General features: G+C 39.7%; 1 protein-coding gene across 1 annotated transcript in view; it reads right to left on the reverse strand.

The window, feature by feature from the left end:
* Window positions 1-12,175, reverse strand: part of LOC118596573 (zinc finger protein 420-like) — a 17,070-nt gene extending 4,895 nt beyond the window's left edge. The window contains exons 1-3 of the mRNA XM_036207487.1: window positions 12,060-12,175; window positions 4,984-5,110; window positions 659-754 (exon numbers count right to left, since the gene is read on the reverse strand). Of these exons, the coding sequence (XP_036063380.1) occupies window positions 659-754; window positions 4,984-5,110; window positions 12,060-12,065 (229 nt within the window). The 5' untranslated portion in view covers window positions 12,066-12,175. The remainder of the gene's footprint in view (window positions 1-658; window positions 755-4,983; window positions 5,111-12,059) is intronic.
* Between the last annotated feature and the right edge of the window lie 4,555 nt (window positions 12,176-16,730).

Here is a 16,730-nt window from a genome sequence, read left to right on the forward strand (position 1 = left end):
TCTGTCCACGAAAGTCCTGTCTATACCTCCTGCCTAGCTACTGGCCATTCAGCTCTTTATTACACCAATTGCAGCAATACATCTTCACACAGTGTACAAATATTCTGCAAGATTTATCTGTGTACAACTTTTTTTGCTATCATGTACCCACAAAAAACAATGCACCATAAATTATAAATCATTGACAATCAGTGTATGGCTGGGAAATGCACATAAATACACTATGATAATTTATAAAGAAGTCTGATGGAACAACTTTAATTACTGAACATGCAAATGTAATTAGAGGAATTTATTTGTGGTGACACTGTACTATAAAGGCTTGACATATAAGTCTTAGAACTGTGTACAAGTTTCTGAGGTGTGGAAAGCAATGGCAAGTCTATAATGATCTAGACCCCCACCTGCAGAAGGCCAGACTTAAGTCACTGTAAATGCATGCAGACATCACTAGAGAGGAAGGACAGATTTGAGGAAATAAAAATATGATAAACATCTGTCAGAAAATATCCTACTTTGAGGGATAACAAGTGGAACATTCTGAATCACCACTTCCCCTGAAACAGACCCTCTAGTCCATCCAGCTTTTGATACCTGCCTTTCTGTGGCATCTCTGGACCTTTCACTTGTGTGTTCTGATCTACGCAATCACACATACCTGGGTATACAGCAACTGGTGCTGGTCCCTTCACATTCCATGGCTCTTTTCTTTGCTCGAGAAATGTCACCAAATATGGCTTAGAAAAAGCTAGACCTGTTAGGAGGAAAAGGCAAATGTGATGATTGTATGCTATTCTCTAGGACTGACATTTATATATCACTATTATATTTATAAGAAAAGAAGAAATAGAATAAAAGATGGCAGAAAATGATTTCTTTAAATGTTTCCTGATAGATATATTCAATACATCGAGCTTTACCTCAAGAAAAAAAAAATTAAGCTGCTGGGTAAAATATATTACTTTAAGATATGTGTGTCATATTTCATGTCTCTCAATGTCTAAAATTCCAAATAGAAGGAAGGAGTCACATTACCAAAACAACAAGGCTGAAAACACAAGAACTGCAATTAACTTCATCAGCTACACCTATAACTCCCTTAACTTGTCCTTAGGGGCAGGAATCTGACTTTGTGAAAGGCGTTTGAAGGCTTCCTTCTCTGGTTCATGGAATAATGAGGAATAGTACTCTCAGTTCTCCCTTAAAAGTTTGGTAGAGATCTGAAGTAAATCCATTTGAATGTGGGCTCTTTAAAGTTGGGAGGTTTTGTTTTATTTATTTTTTAATTAGTTGTAGCTCAAATCCTAATTGGTCTTAATAAAAACCCAAGAGCCAGATATTGGGATAAATGCTGAAAGATCAGAGAAGCAGAGCAGCCAGCCACTTGAGTTCTTAACTCTACCAAATCCTCAGCCTGAAAGAGCCTCCACTCCTGTCTCCTCCCGCCTTATATTCTTCTCTCCACCCAGCCATATCACTTCCTGTCTCCATCTCCCTAGTGCTGCTAGTGCTGGGATTAAAGGCGCGTGTGTGTGTGTGTGTGTGTGTGTGTGTGTGTGCCTCCCAAGTACTGGGATCAAAGGTGTGTGCCATAATTGCCTGGCTCTATTTCTCTTTTAGACTGGATCAAGCTTGTGTAGCTTAGGATGACACTGAACTCACAGAGATCTGTCTGCCTCTGCCTCCTGAGTGCTGAGATTAAAGGTGTGTGCCACCACTGCCTGACCTCTATGGCTAACTAGTGGCTGGCTTTGCCCTCTGATCTTCAGGCAAGCTTTATTTGCTAGAGCATATACAAAATGTCACCACAATTACTACTTCAATTGCCTTCATTTGTTAGCACATACTATCCCGATATCAAAAACAGACAAAAGCACAAGAAAAGAAAAGAAGAGAAGAGAAGAGAAAAGAAAAGAAAAGAAAAGGAAGAGAAAGTGATAGCCCACTATCTCTGATGAACATAGGTATAAAATTTCTCAATACTTGCAAAACCACATCATCAGCAGCATCATCATCGTCATCATCCGGACTTCATCCCTCATATGCAGGAACAGTTCAACATACATAAATTTATTGCAGTAAACAGACTCAAAGACAGAAATTATATAACTATTCCAATAAGTATATCCACTTGCAGATAATTTGACTCACTATATGAAAGACCCAAAGGGCTCCACCAGAATACAAGCAGAGCTGAAAAACACTTTAAGCAAAATGGCAGGATACAAATATCAACCAAAATCAGTGTCTTCCTATACAGAAAAAACAAACATACTGAGGAAGAAATTACTCACCAAACCTATCCCCACCCAAAAATAAAGAAAAGAAGGTACATTGGAATAAACCTAACCCAGGGGATGAAAGATTTCTACAATGAAAAATTTAAATTACTAAAGAACAGAAACCAAAGGAAAAAAAATAAAAAGAAATTGAATACTGGAAGATGGAAAAACTCTATGCTTATGGATTGGTAGACTTAATATCGTGAAAATGACATTATACAATGTGCACAATGATGTCCAACTGACTTCTAAATATTTTTATTTATACACAGATTTGTGCTGTTCTCAATGTTAATCACAGCAGCTGTGGCTTGCAGCTGGTAGCAGCTGATGTAGAGACTAATAACTGGCCAAAGTATCCAGAAGCTATACGTGTGGCAGGAAATATTGAGAATAGCAAACTTCAACGAAGCAAACATCAGGAAAACAAACAATCCAATCAAATAATGGGCTCTGAAGCTGAACAGCAGTCTCAAAAGAGACAAACCCACAGCTGATATTTTTACAGGTCACTGTCATCCTTAGCCATCGGCGAAATGAAGGCTAAAACTACTTTGAGATTCCATCTCACCTGAATTGGGAAGGCTATCATTAAGAAAACAAATGATGACAGATTTTGGCAAGTATGTATAAAAAAAACACACACACACGTTAAATTATGATGGGAGTGTAAACTGGTGCAGCCATTATGGAAATCAAGGCAGAGGATTCTCAAAAAGCTGAAAGTAAAACTTCCTAACTACCACATGATCCAGTTACATCACTCTTGGACATACACTCAAAAGATTCCATCTCTTACCACAGAGATACTGGCATATCCATGGTCATTGCTGCTCCATTAACAACAGCTAGGAAACTGAATCCACTTACATATCGAAAGAATGACGAGTGAAGAGTGAAAATGTGTTCTATACACACACAACAGAATTGTATTCAGACACAAAGAAATATGAAGCTGTGCAATTTGCAGGTAAATGGATGAGTAAGGTAAATGAGAGTCAGAAAGACGGGTGTCAAACATTCCCTCTCATGTGTGGATCTTAGCTTTGAATTTCAGGTTTCTGTGTTTCCGTTGGAGTACCTGTAGCAGACTGGAAGATAGAGAAGGGCCATTGAGGAGGGGATGTCTGAACAGAAGGTAGTGGCACAGCAAAAATGGTATGAAAGTAGAGTTAGGCATTACTGATGGTGGAGAGATTTAAGTGGAGATGGATGTGCATGGTGGGGATGCCCAGTATCTGGGGGAGAGGATTAGTAAAAGTAAGGATTAAAAAAGCCATACAAGGGCTGAAGAGATGGCTCAGAGGTTAAGAGCACTGGCTACTCTTCCAAAAGTTCTGAGTTCAATTCCCAGCAACCACATGGTGGCTCATAACCATCTAAAGTGAGATCTGGTGCCCTCTTCTGGCCTGCAGGCACACATGCAGGCAAAACATTGTATCCATAATAAATAAATAATTTTTTTTAAAAAAGCCAAACAGAATCCTATTACTCTGTAAATTAATTTAAATTATAATTTAAATGTTTAAAGGAATGTACCCTGCATTGATGGATAGATACTATTGTTCAAAGACATAGGTCTTTGTTTTTTAAGTGCCATCCATCACGGGTGGAATACCTACTTATGAATTTTAGCTCAGGGTGTGCCAGAGACCACCAAGCAATGCAAATTTGTTCCATTCCTCTGGTCGCCTGATAGAGTAGGCCATAAGACCCAATCACTGAAGACATCACATACTCCAGTTGCAGGACATAGATACATCGAGTTTTAACAGAGCTGGAGGTTTTCTTTGGGCCAGCCAGATTTCACAGAGTGGAAGGTGCTGTGAAGGCTTCTTGGATAGAAAAGTCAGCATCTGTGAACTCTGAAAACTATAATACTATTGTGGAATATTCCTTTATATGGTGTGAAGATGTGTCACTCTGGTTGGTTTAATAAAGAGCTGAATGGCCATTAGATAGGCAAGAAGAGGTTAGGCAGGATTTCTGGGACAGAGAGATCTCTGGGAAGAAAAAGAAAGGCAGAGACACCAGGAGATGCAGAGCAAGGAGGATGGGTAATATGGAGATAAGGTAATAAAAGCATGAGGCAGAAAGTAAGTTACTAGAAATGGTTTAATTTAAGTTACAGGAACTAGTTAGAAAAAAGCCTAAGCTATCAGCCGAGCTTTCATAAATAATATTAAGTCTCCATGTCATTATTGGGGAGCAGATGGTCCCAACAAAAAAATCCACCCACATAATACCAACCTACTGGGAAAGATGTGTCCACTGGCATAGATGTGGCATGACTATCACGTGTAAGGAATCACTCATGCCTGGTACTGTAGAAGTAGCTAAAAGCTAGCCATGCATAAGTAAATAACCCCCTACTCATGCTCATGTTGCCAACTTCAACCACGTGCAGTGGGCAGAGGAAAACTACATGGAAGTAGGACAGAGATTTCATGGGTTGTGGAAAGGGTCAGAGGATAAAGGTGGGCATGGTCAATATACATGTGTAAACGCACATGTACATGCATGTGTACATTACAATGTTCATTACACATGTACGTGCATGTGTAAAATTGTGGAATAATTGTTATAATGCAAAATCTGAAGCTCACTGTTGGAAAGCATAAGTTCCCATGAAATAGTCTACACATGGAGGAAGTTACATGTTTACAGAGAATTAAAAATTCACTGTGGAAGTGATCCTCACCCAGGAAGACAAGGTTGCTGTAGTTCTCCAGCATCACATCCCTGTACAGATTCCACTGAGCAAGATCTAGGCATTCACACTCCTCTGCAGAGAAATCAATGGCCACATCCCTGAAGGAGAGCAGTCCCTGAAATAAGAATAAATGAACAGTATATGTTAATTTAGTTAAGTAGTATAATTGAGAGCTCAATATCAATATATAAAAAATATGTGGTTAGAAACAGAATTTTTAATTTTAAGAAAGATGAAAGAGTAGTAGGATACTGAATGAGATATTTTTGTATAATATCTTATACATTACCCATCTTCAAGGGAAGAGAATGGCATATGCCCTAACAAATCCATCTGGATATTATACTCATGATACACAAAACTGAACATGAATAGAGTATGTATTTCATGTACTGTGCTGATGCTGTACACATTTCTCAACAGGAGAGTCACACTGAGTTAGAGTGACACCTCTCCACTGTTACACATGAAATGAAACGAAAATGCAGATTCTGAAGCAGCAGCTCCTGAGGAAGGGCTGAGTCTCTGAACACGTACCCACTTCAGTGCAGAGGCAGAGGACAGCTCACCAAAGACACTTGTTTGAGTATGCAAGGGGGCACAATAAGGGAAGAATTCATAGATAAAAGGAACTGGAGGATTTTTAACAAAGTCATACATTTGAAAAATAAAAGTACAATGCTTTCTAAATATTAAAATACACTGGATGACATTTTAAGGTTTTCTTTTGTTTCATTTTTCTTCTCCCCCTTCTCACTCTGCCTGGTTTAGATAAATATTCATGTATTTGTTGGAGAGAGAGGGAAAGGCTCAAAGAGGGCTCTGTACAGAAGTCTCTATATCCTTCATAGCTAGCAAGTCACCTATCTCCCACTAAAAAGAGAACCTAAGGTTAAACTGAAGTATAGCTAGACCCAGATACACAGAATCTGGAGCTGATTGTGGGCAGAACCTGATCCATAGGTTGTTCTGAATCAACAACAAGGTCTCATCATCTCAGAGTATCCACTGTGTCATCCACAACTCCCAGTATCCCAGTTACAAAAAATAGAATGTATAACTGAGGGACTATAAGGTACAGGTGTTTACCTTTATGGAATCCACCTCAATCATGCTTTTTGGAAACATTTCTGTTTCATGTTGTGCTGATGAAGACACTGTGCAGTTTATGTACACAGGGCTAGAAATTACTGAATAGCTGTGTTCAGCATGGCAAACTGTGGAGGTTTGAATGAAAATGGTCCCTATAGGTTCTTATATCTGAATACCTGGCCCCCAGTTGGTGGAACTGTTTGGGAAGGATCAGGAGGTGTGGCCTTGTTAGAAGAAGTGTGTAACTAAGGGTGGGCTTTAAGGTTTGAAAAGATCTCATGTCATTTCCAGTGTCATCATTAAACACACACACACACACACACACACACACACACACACACACACACACACACAGAGAGAGACACTTTTCTCTGCCTCTTGGTTGTGTCTCAAGATGTGTCTTTCTCAGCTACTGTTCCAGCACCACATCTGCCTGCCTGTTCCATGCTCACTGCCATGAGGGTCATGGATCTTCTGAGACTGTGAGATTCAAATAAACTCTTCTATAAGTTGCCATGGTCATGGTGTCTTATCACAGCAATAGAAAATAACTAAGACACACAACAATAGGAAATAACTAAGACAAACTCATAGATAGCTGTGTTACGGGAGACAGAACAAACGTGATTTGAGTCGGGCCAGGTGTTCCAGCTCTAGCCCACACTCTCATCTCCATTGCTCACAACAGACTGTAAGCCCACTTCCCTAACATACAGTGCCACTTCTACCCACGTTCCCTTCCGTGTTTTATTGCTTGGGCTTGAATTGTTCTTTTTTTTTTTTTTCCATTTTTAGAGAACCATACAAAAATAATTATTCTTTCTTTGAATTCATATTCCACCCCAACAGTCCTCTTTAATATATATATATATATATATAAATTGTTTACTTTTCTTATTCTAAAAACTGAGCAGCTTCAGGTACATAACAAAGTTAAGCAGAAAGTACACAAATTCCTATACATGCGTCCACAGCTTATGCCACTCACTAGTCTGCATCAGAGTGGTAGAGGGATGCATTTGCTACAATGGCCAACCTACATATTGACATGTGCAGAAGCCCTCTCGAAAATTCCCTCTTCCTTTACAGCTCATCCCCCTTCTTTCCCCAGGTAGTCCCACTTCTCCTTTCATATTACACATATTCCACCCGTTGTGTATATTAACCACATTTCCCTTGTCCAGGTGTCTGTTAATGGCCTCCATGCTGGCTTCACTCAGCAGTAAATGATAATGTTGCAGCTACAAACATGGCAGCAAGTATTGCTTCCGCATGCTGTCTAAAAATCCTCAGGTACATAGGAGAGTGGCATAACTAAGTCATGATTCTCCCATTTTCAGTATTTTGACAAAGTTCTGTACTGAGTTCCATTGTTGCTACCTGTGTTTACATAGCAACCAGCAGTGAATAAGATTTCCTCTTTCCCACACATCTTTCTGCACACGTTACCATTCATTTACTCAATCATGCTGACTGGGGTAAGAGGGAATCTTAAAGTACCTTTAATCTGCAATTAACTGATGGTTAAAAATGCTGAACTTTTTTTCAAGTTATTTCTTTGCCATTTGCATTTCTGTTGTAGGATATTTTGTTTGTGTTCTGACAAATAAAGCTTGCCTGGAGATCAGAGGGCAGAGCTAGCCACTAGTTAACCATAGAGGCTAGGTGGTGGTGGCACACACATTTAATCCTAGCATGAGGGAGGTGAAGACAAGAATACAAAGTGGGTGGAGACAGGATCTCAACCACCTCCAGTTGGTGGATGTGTAGAAGTAAGAAGTTTCTAGTGACTGTTACTCTGCTTCTCTAATCTTTCAGCTTTAACCTTCAATATCTGACTCCAGGTTTTTATTGTTAAGATTCAGTAGGATCATGCATCACATTTCTCCTTTTGAAAACAGTCTGTTTACTGGAAAGTTTATTAACTGAATGGTTTAGTTTCAACCTGCTTAATTTCTGCATTACTTTTTATGTATTTAGTCTGAGTACCTGATCTGATATGTCACGAGCAATGATTTTTTTTCCATTCTATAGGTTGTCTCTTCACTATAGTTAAGACATTTATTTTCATATATCATACCTGTCCACTCAAGGGAATATCTCCTATGCTATTCTATATTTGAAATCCAGTTTTCTTACAGTCGCTATTGAAGATGCTGTCTTTTTCCCAGTATATGTTTCTGATAGTATATGTCAAAAATTAAGTGGTTTAGCTGGGTGGTGGTGGTGCCTGCCTTTAATCCCAGCACTAGGGAGGCAGACCCAGGCGGATCTCTGTGAGTTTGAGGCTAGCGTGCCTACAGAATGAGTTCCAGGACAGCCACACAGTGAAAATGTCTCAAAAAAAAAAAATAAAATAAAATAAATGATTGTTTTTCTAGTTCTGTGAAGAAGAATATCACTTTATGGAGTACTGGGAATCAAATCCAAAACGTCATGCATGGCAGGCAAATGCTCTACCAAGTGACATCACTAGTCCTAGTCTGTGCCATGTCATCTGTGTCTAGAAATTTATCCATTCCTTTTAAAAATTTTCTTGACCTGGAAAAATGCAGTATAAGAAAGGGTAGGTAGATAATTAAGTTATTGTACAAGCTGATTAGGCCACTTTGGAGCTCAGGGGTTAAACTAAAGTTGTAGAAATATATCCCAAGCTCTAGAAAGACACATGCTGCAGGGAAGAACTCCTAGATATGAGATTTTCTGTGTAACGGTAAATGGGTGACCATGTGGAGAAAGGTCTGAAGACCCCATGGACCACAGCTCCTTATACCCATAAATCCCACCTATGAGACAGAATCCAACATTCCTTTACCTTCAACCTCGGTGGAAATATGGGGCTATTCCCAGGCACTGCCAGTCCTAGGAGACAGACTGCAGCAGGTTGAATCCCCCGTATTCCCAGCATGCAGCCCAGTTTACACCATGTGGACAAAGTGGAATTGAGCTGTGCAAGAGCATACTGGGGGCTACAAATTCTCATCACTGACCCCAGCATGGTCCACAAGTCCACCAGACATTAGTCACTTCCAATCACCACCTGTCTCATTTAAGAATGTTCATCCTATACACTTTCTACTTCCTAGTGCTTATGTGATCCATCTCCTCGCTCTTTTCCACAGCAACAAGACAACCACTGCCAACGGCATCAGGGTTTCCATGGATAAAATGATACCAGAATAGCCACTTCTTAGCTGTGGCCATTTTCAGCCACAGTTTCCTATACATAGGTTAATTACTTACATATTTTTGAGAAAAGAAAATGAGCTTCATGGAGTTAACTTTAAGTCTGATGTATTTACCAGGATTCACTACTTTAACAATGCTTTATCTTGAGTGGGACTTCATTATAAAATATTAGATTTAGACAATTTTCTATATTTGATTAAAGGTATTTGATTCAGTTGGCTACAATTTCTTTGTCCTTATGTACAAGCAGGAATTTATTAACAGAAACCACCCTGGATTATTATGGTCTAAACTCAAGACCATACAGAATTTTGTTTTAAAAAAAAATCAATAATAGCATTTAAACTTTCGTGATGTCCTGATGCAATGTCAAGGTCAACATTGTAGATGTAAACACTAGAATCAGTCTGCTTAGAAAATTGAGGTCAATAAGTGATGTAAGTACTACTATTGTTAATATTGGCTTAAATCATTCAAGTTATATTTTTTCCCTCTAAAGTCACGTCAATCAAAAATTTTAATACAAAAATAAGACTAGTGATTCCAGAAGATTCCAGTAGATTTACAAGTTACAGCTCCACAAGGGATTCTGCCTTTATTGTTGTTGTTGTTGTTTTTTTTTTTTCCAACGTCTTCACAGTGAGGTGAATGTAAAGGTGGCAAAAGGACACTCTGAAGAACCTATGGATCACAGCTCTTTCCATTCACAAATCCAGCTGAGGAGAGAGAATCCCAAACATTTCTCTACCAAAAACTCGAAATGGGACTGTGACCCAATAACTGTGAGTCAGAGGTAGCAAGCAGCAACAAGTCAAAACATCCAGGTTCCCATGCCCAGACCCACAGCTGGATCTCATGGAGGAATCTTCTCAGTGGAGGTTCCTCAGGAACACTTTGAGTTCTAACTTGAGTGCTAGCAATGTGCTGCATATCACTACTGCAAAGATACTCCTTGGAGAAGTTCACACACACAACACACACACACACACACACACACACACACACACACACACACACACACGCTTTCCGAGGTGCCTTATTCCTTCCCTGACTTCCCAACTCTCTGTTTTTTAATAAACTCCAACTCTGCTTCATATGAGCTCATCCTGAAATTCTTTTCTATGGAAAAATCAAAGAATCAACTTTGAGTGGAGATCCCTAATAGACAAAGGGAAGTCCTCAGGTGGTTGGCAGCAGTTCTTGGTTGTGTTACCCACTGCACCATGAATGAAACAAGCTGTATTTCTCATCTCTAATTAGAATGATCATAAATGCCTCTGGATATCAACGAACACTGTTAGTAGAAGACAATCAGCACTTATGCTTAAATGCTAAGACACAGTCAGAATGTAAGCAATATTTCGGTTTCCTCAGTAACTGAAGTCATTGAGAACAGGATGGTGTGAAGGAAACCCAAGTAAAGAAGGAAAAGCAGGAGCAAGCAGAGAACTGGAAGGAGGCCTGAGAAGAATGAATGAGAAAGCATAGCCAAAGCTGGACAAGAACTATTTTAATCTTTTTTAAAGTTTTCTTTATTTTTATTTTACGTGCATGAGTTTTTGCCTGATGTATGTGCATGCCACATATGGGTGTCCAGTGTCAAAGTGGGTAATGGAGCTATTGTAGGAATTAATCTCTGATATTTCATGCAACCCTAAGAAATTAGAACTAAGGACATAAAAGCAACACCAAATGGACTTGTCAGGCTGTGTTTACCTGCACGCTTGTGTGTATGTGTGTGTGTGTGTGTGTGTGTGTGTGTATGTGTGTGTTTAAAATAACAAGAAGAGGTCTTGGATTTAAGAGAAAGTAAAGGAAACAGAAGAAACTGAACAGGAGAAGAAGAAATAGAAATTATGTAAATACAGTAATCATGTATGGAATTCTTAAAAGATTTTTAATTAATGGACAAGAACTAACATCCTCTTTTAATCTCATTTCCAGTTACTGTGATAAAATACCCCCCGCACCCCCACAAAAAAAAAAAAAAACCAAGGGGGGAAAAGCTCAGAGTTCTAGACTAGAGTCTACCATGGCCACGATGTCAAAGCGCTAGTCACATCAGCAGAAGAATGGAGAAAGAAGGAATGCATACTCGCTTCCCACAGCTCAGCTTGATCTCTGCCTTGTTATACAGTCCAGGACCCAAACTCTGGGAATGGTGAGGCTCACAGTGGGGCCGGGTTTTCCCACATCAATTAAGTAATCCAGGCAATCCCCAAGGCTAACCTTATCTAAACAAATGGTCACTGACAATCTCCTCCCAGTGACTCTAGGTTATGTCAGGTAGACACTTAGAAACAACTATCACACTTCCAATACACCAAGAGTCCTCGGACAAAGTTCTAGCAGGCTATAAGCACAGGAGGGCCCAGAAACTCCACTTACTCCAAATAAGCCAAGAACTTCACCAGAAGAGCTGCCATCAAAACAGTGTTTTCTAGTAATGGCATGCTTCCACACCTCCCAGACAGGCTGTCAGCAGGTGCACCCTACCCGGGGCAACCCTACACCTATCACCTTTCTCCACTCCTGGGCTTCTGAGACAGCTCTCCTGTCCCAGAAGGGCAGGACAGACTAAGGAAGCTGCATGCTAACGGAAAGGCCGCTCCCTGCACCATCCCCCATCAGCCTCTCTCTCCAGAGGCAATGGCCCAGCCTAGCTCAGCACAGCACCTCCCACTCAGCTTCTTCCCGCCTCCCACCAACACCGGGCCGCTCCCTCCAACTCGGACCCGCCCACCCCGCATCCTCCCTCTGGTTCTGCTACATCCAGGACCAACCTCCATGTCAGAGATGCTACCAGAGAGCCAAGAGGTCCCCGAGGCACTGGCCCAACTTTGGAGAAGACAGCCAGAGAGCAGAACGCACAGGCGCAGAAGGAACGCGGAAGCGCCCTTCCCAGAGTCCTTGTTTGTGACGTCGCCGGGGGCGAGACTACATTTCCCACAATTCCGTGTGAGCGAGTTTCAAGGAGCCTGGGAAGGTAATTGCCAAAGTTCCTGGGTTAATGTTTGCCTAAGAGACTGTTTACCTAAGAGAATGGATAGAAACAAACCATGTCTGCACATGGACAGCCACAGGGTCAGGCATTTAAAATCTCAGGTTCTCAAAATGAGATGTTTGGATGTGAGTCGAATCTTTGACAGCAATGTTTATTATATTTACTGCTTACTTTGAGTCTGTATGTTGAGACGTAAAACTTGCTTGCTACAGAATATTTTAAATATTAAAAATTCTTCCCAGGTTCTGTATACAGGTGCACAGAGACACATTTCGGGAGATCAAGTCTTTTAATAATGATGGCCATTCCCAGCGGGGAACCTGGAATATGGAGGCAATCCAGCATTCCTTTTTAAGTAGAGTCCTGAGGGGGAACCCTCTAGAGTTTACCAGATGAATGGAAGCTCTAAGCCTGATTTAAGGTTGTAATTCGGGAAATTACTTCTATCACACTGCTCTACCTAGGTGCTATCCCAAAGGAGTTTAGCACTGGAAAGGTAATAGATAGGATACAAGGTTAAGCCCTGTTCAGGGCATCTTCCATCTGTTTAGAAGTGTTGAGATCCGTCTACGACCTACTCAGAATTATTCCAGGTTGTTTAAAGGGTTTTTTTTTTTTTTTCAGTCTATGCCCTGCCCTGAGAGAATTCATTTTAAGGATGGAGGATGATGCACCCTGAGTGTACAAGTGACATCTGTCTGGCAGAATTTCCGTCCACATTAGACTTGATCCAGGATGTTCAATTCCAGTATTTTCCCTGATCCTGAAATTGCTCCTCAGTAAGTGTTTGGAAAACCAAGGGTATCTGTCTTGAACTTCTCTCACTACCCCCAACTCAGGATGGAGAAGCAATTATACCCTAAATAACAAGGCAGAGCAGAATTATGTTCCTGAGAACACAAAATGAACTAGATGTTGATCCAGGACACTCTCTTCATAGAGGAAAAGGATGATGATCAGGCAGGCTGCCATGGCCATTTGGGAGGCACGTCCCATTTCTACCAGGTTTGGACCACAGATGTTAAACATCCTGCACAGGAACCCCAGTGGAATAACAGCCTCAAGACCCATCAAGAACATATGAGTGATCAGAGGGATCTTATCATCACAGGAATCGGGAATCAATCACCAGATACCAAACCATGAATGATGTCTTTAATATTCAGCAAAGGAAGAAAGAACAAATTCTGAACAAATTCTCAGAAAAGTTAAAAGATCAAATGACAAAGTTGAACATGGGAGACTCCCTAAGTCAAGAAATGTAGAAATTCTTCATGACTAGTAGTTATTTAGACATCTCTAAAATGCACCAAAGATAGAAAACTAGATAAACAGAGCAATGGAAAAATTCAGAAAGTGGGTGTAAGAAGTGATGGAAGCCTCCAATGAAAGTGACCATAGAAATAGAAAATCACAAGGAAGCACAAAGGTCTCTGAATAACTAAAGCAATTGCTAATAGAACATGGTTGGAAATAACACAATCTCCAACCTCAACTTACATTACACTGTAAGGTAATGGTAAGCCACGAGCCACGTGGCAAAGTATAGATTAATAGCAATGGGTTAATTTAAGATAGAAGAAGTAGATAACAAGAAGCCTGCCAGGGCCATACAGTTTGTAAACAATGTAAGTTTCTATGTGTTTACTTGGTTGGTACTGAGTGTCTATAGGCCTGGCAGGTGAGAGAGATTTGTCCTAACTGTGGGCCAGCCATGAAAACTCTAACTACATTACACAAAAGTAAAAGCCAGAGTAACAAACACTGCAAGGTATATCACAGAAGCAGACATGCAACCCAATGGAATAAAATATAAGATCAAGGGCTGAGCAGTAGAGAAGTACACTTTTAATCCCTCCACTTGGGAGACAGAGGGAGAAAATCTGACTGTGAGGCCAGCCTGGTCTATAGACAACAGCCAATGCTATAGAGATAAACCCTGTCTCAAAAATACAAAAATACACACACACACACACACACACACACACACACACACACGTCTTAGTGTGTGATCTAGAAACAAACCAATGGTTGCAGCCCCAGTTTTTAACAAAGCTAACAAAAACATATACTGAAGAAGATACCTTCCTAAAAGAGATTTATTTATTTATTTATTTATTTATTTATTTATTTATTTATTGTTATGTATACAGTATTCTGTCTACATGCATGCCTGCAGGCCAGAAAAGGACATCAGATCTCATTCTACATGGTTGTGAGCCACCATGTGGTTGCTGGGAATTGAAATCAGGACCTTTTAAAGAGCAGCTGGTGAGTGCTCTTAATATCTGAGCCATCTCTCCAGCCCCAAAATACCTTTTTAAATAAACTATGCTGGGAAACCTAGATTCCATATAGAGCAGAATACAAGGAGATCCACATCTCTGACCCTGCTGAGAAAAATAAACGATCAAAGATTTTTAAATTTCTAAGTTACAGGGATAGGTTACCAGATTCCAGTAACATAAGAAATGATCACTGGAATTGACAAATGGGATTACATGAAATTGAGAAGCTTCTGCACAGAAAAGGAAACACTAGAGAGAATAACAGATGAAGAGTGGGGACAATTCTTGGCCAACTCTATCAGACAGAAGTTTGATATCTAGGATATTATGGAGTATTACAAAAGAATTCACTACAAAAAGCAAATCATGGATTTTAAAAAATGGGCAAATGTTCTGTAAAGACAATTCTTAAAATGTGAAATGCCAACAGATAATGGATATGTGAAAAAGTGTTCATGGTCTGAGTATTTGGAAATTCAAACTAAAGGTGCTTGCAAAAAAAGTAAGTGTGGTTTTACATGTTGGGAATCCCAGCATTTGGGTATTGGAGACAGGAACATCAGAGGGCTGAGGTAATCCTTAGGTACATGTTGGAAACAAGTTTGGTATATGTAGCACCCCACTCACAAACAAAACAAAACAATGGAAATTGAAAAAACAGAATGTAAATGCTTTGAGCCTAACTTCATAATAAAGACTGCTATGAAGGCAGAATTCTTTCACATACTATCACCAAGAAAAATAACAGCAGTGTAGGATTCTAGATTGCAAACAATAAATGAAGACCAGGGGAGAGTGAAAAACAGTAACTTTGGGCTTCCAGAGAGGCTTCACTAAATGAGTTTTCTCCTAACAATTACCTGGAAGCAACAGCCAAAATCTATGTAATGTGTAGCAGGACTATGTGCATTCCATCTGTGCTGTGAAGCACTCAATATCACCACAGGATACTGACAGCTCATAATTTGCAATGCAATAACACAGTAGCCTGAAGGATCCTAAATATCTTTACCATGAAAATCATAAATGTTTGAGCAGCCAGATCTACTAATTTTATTTATTATAAATTGACGAATATACCAAAACCATATTCTACAGCATGCACAACTGCAGTTACTTTGAGTCGATTAGGAATATGCACTTACAATGAAGAGTGCCATGACTACCTAAGTACAACTACCCCTGCATTAGAGAAATTGGAAGTACACATCAGAAACTGTAATTTCCGTTGAGATGAAGTTGAGAGGGGAGATGAGAAAATGAGAGCCGTAGTATTGGTTATAAAGCACAATGGCTGTGATGCACATACAGCTGCAGGTTAAAGTGAACACCAAAGAATAAGACACCTAGGAAAGGCAACATTGTCTCCATAAGCTCAGTGTTTGTTCTGAAGTGACAACACAGTTGTCGTCACACCATTTTATCAGTTTATTGATAAAGTTTATTGCAAAGTTTATTGTTAGGGAAGATCATTTTGTTTCTGTTTCTAACAATAATCTATATGAAGCTTTCCCTGTGTTTACCTCAACATAGCATCTCAATAAACATCAAATACTAAGATGTATCTTACCAAAATGAAAAGGAGGAATAAGTTTTAAAAAATGAGATATAATAATAAATGAATGTGTATCCTAGTATATTTGTTCTGATATAATTTAAAGGTAATTTCTGAAAATGATTAAAAAATATTAGACAGTATTAAAAGCGCATAGTTGGTAAAATAAACCTTCATTGTTTTATAAACAATGCATTATGTGATGCAAAACTAACAATAATATTAGAATTAGCATCAAAGACTAAAAAGCAATCATTTCAGAAAAATGAGCTCTGTGAAGATCAGGGGTATGTGTGTGTTTCAGAATGTGTGGTTGACTGTTTGATAATGAGAACTATTTCAAAATTACCTTCTGTGGTAGTTTAAAAAGAAAATGGCCTCCAAAGGGATTGGCACTATTAGGAAGCACTCAGTGATGGAAGAAATATGTCACTGTGAAGGCAGGCTTTGAGGTCTCATATATGCTCAAGCCACACCCAGTGAGACCTTCCATTTCCTGTTGCCTGAGAGATATAGAAGTCTCAGCTACCTCTCCAGCACCATGACTGCCTGCCTGCACACAACCATGTACCATGATAATGGACTGAACCTCTGAACAGTAAGTCAG

This window comes from Onychomys torridus, chromosome 15 (genome assembly GCF_903995425.1).
Source record: "Onychomys torridus chromosome 15, mOncTor1.1, whole genome shotgun sequence".
NCBI lineage: Eukaryota > Metazoa > Chordata > Mammalia > Rodentia > Cricetidae > Onychomys > Onychomys torridus.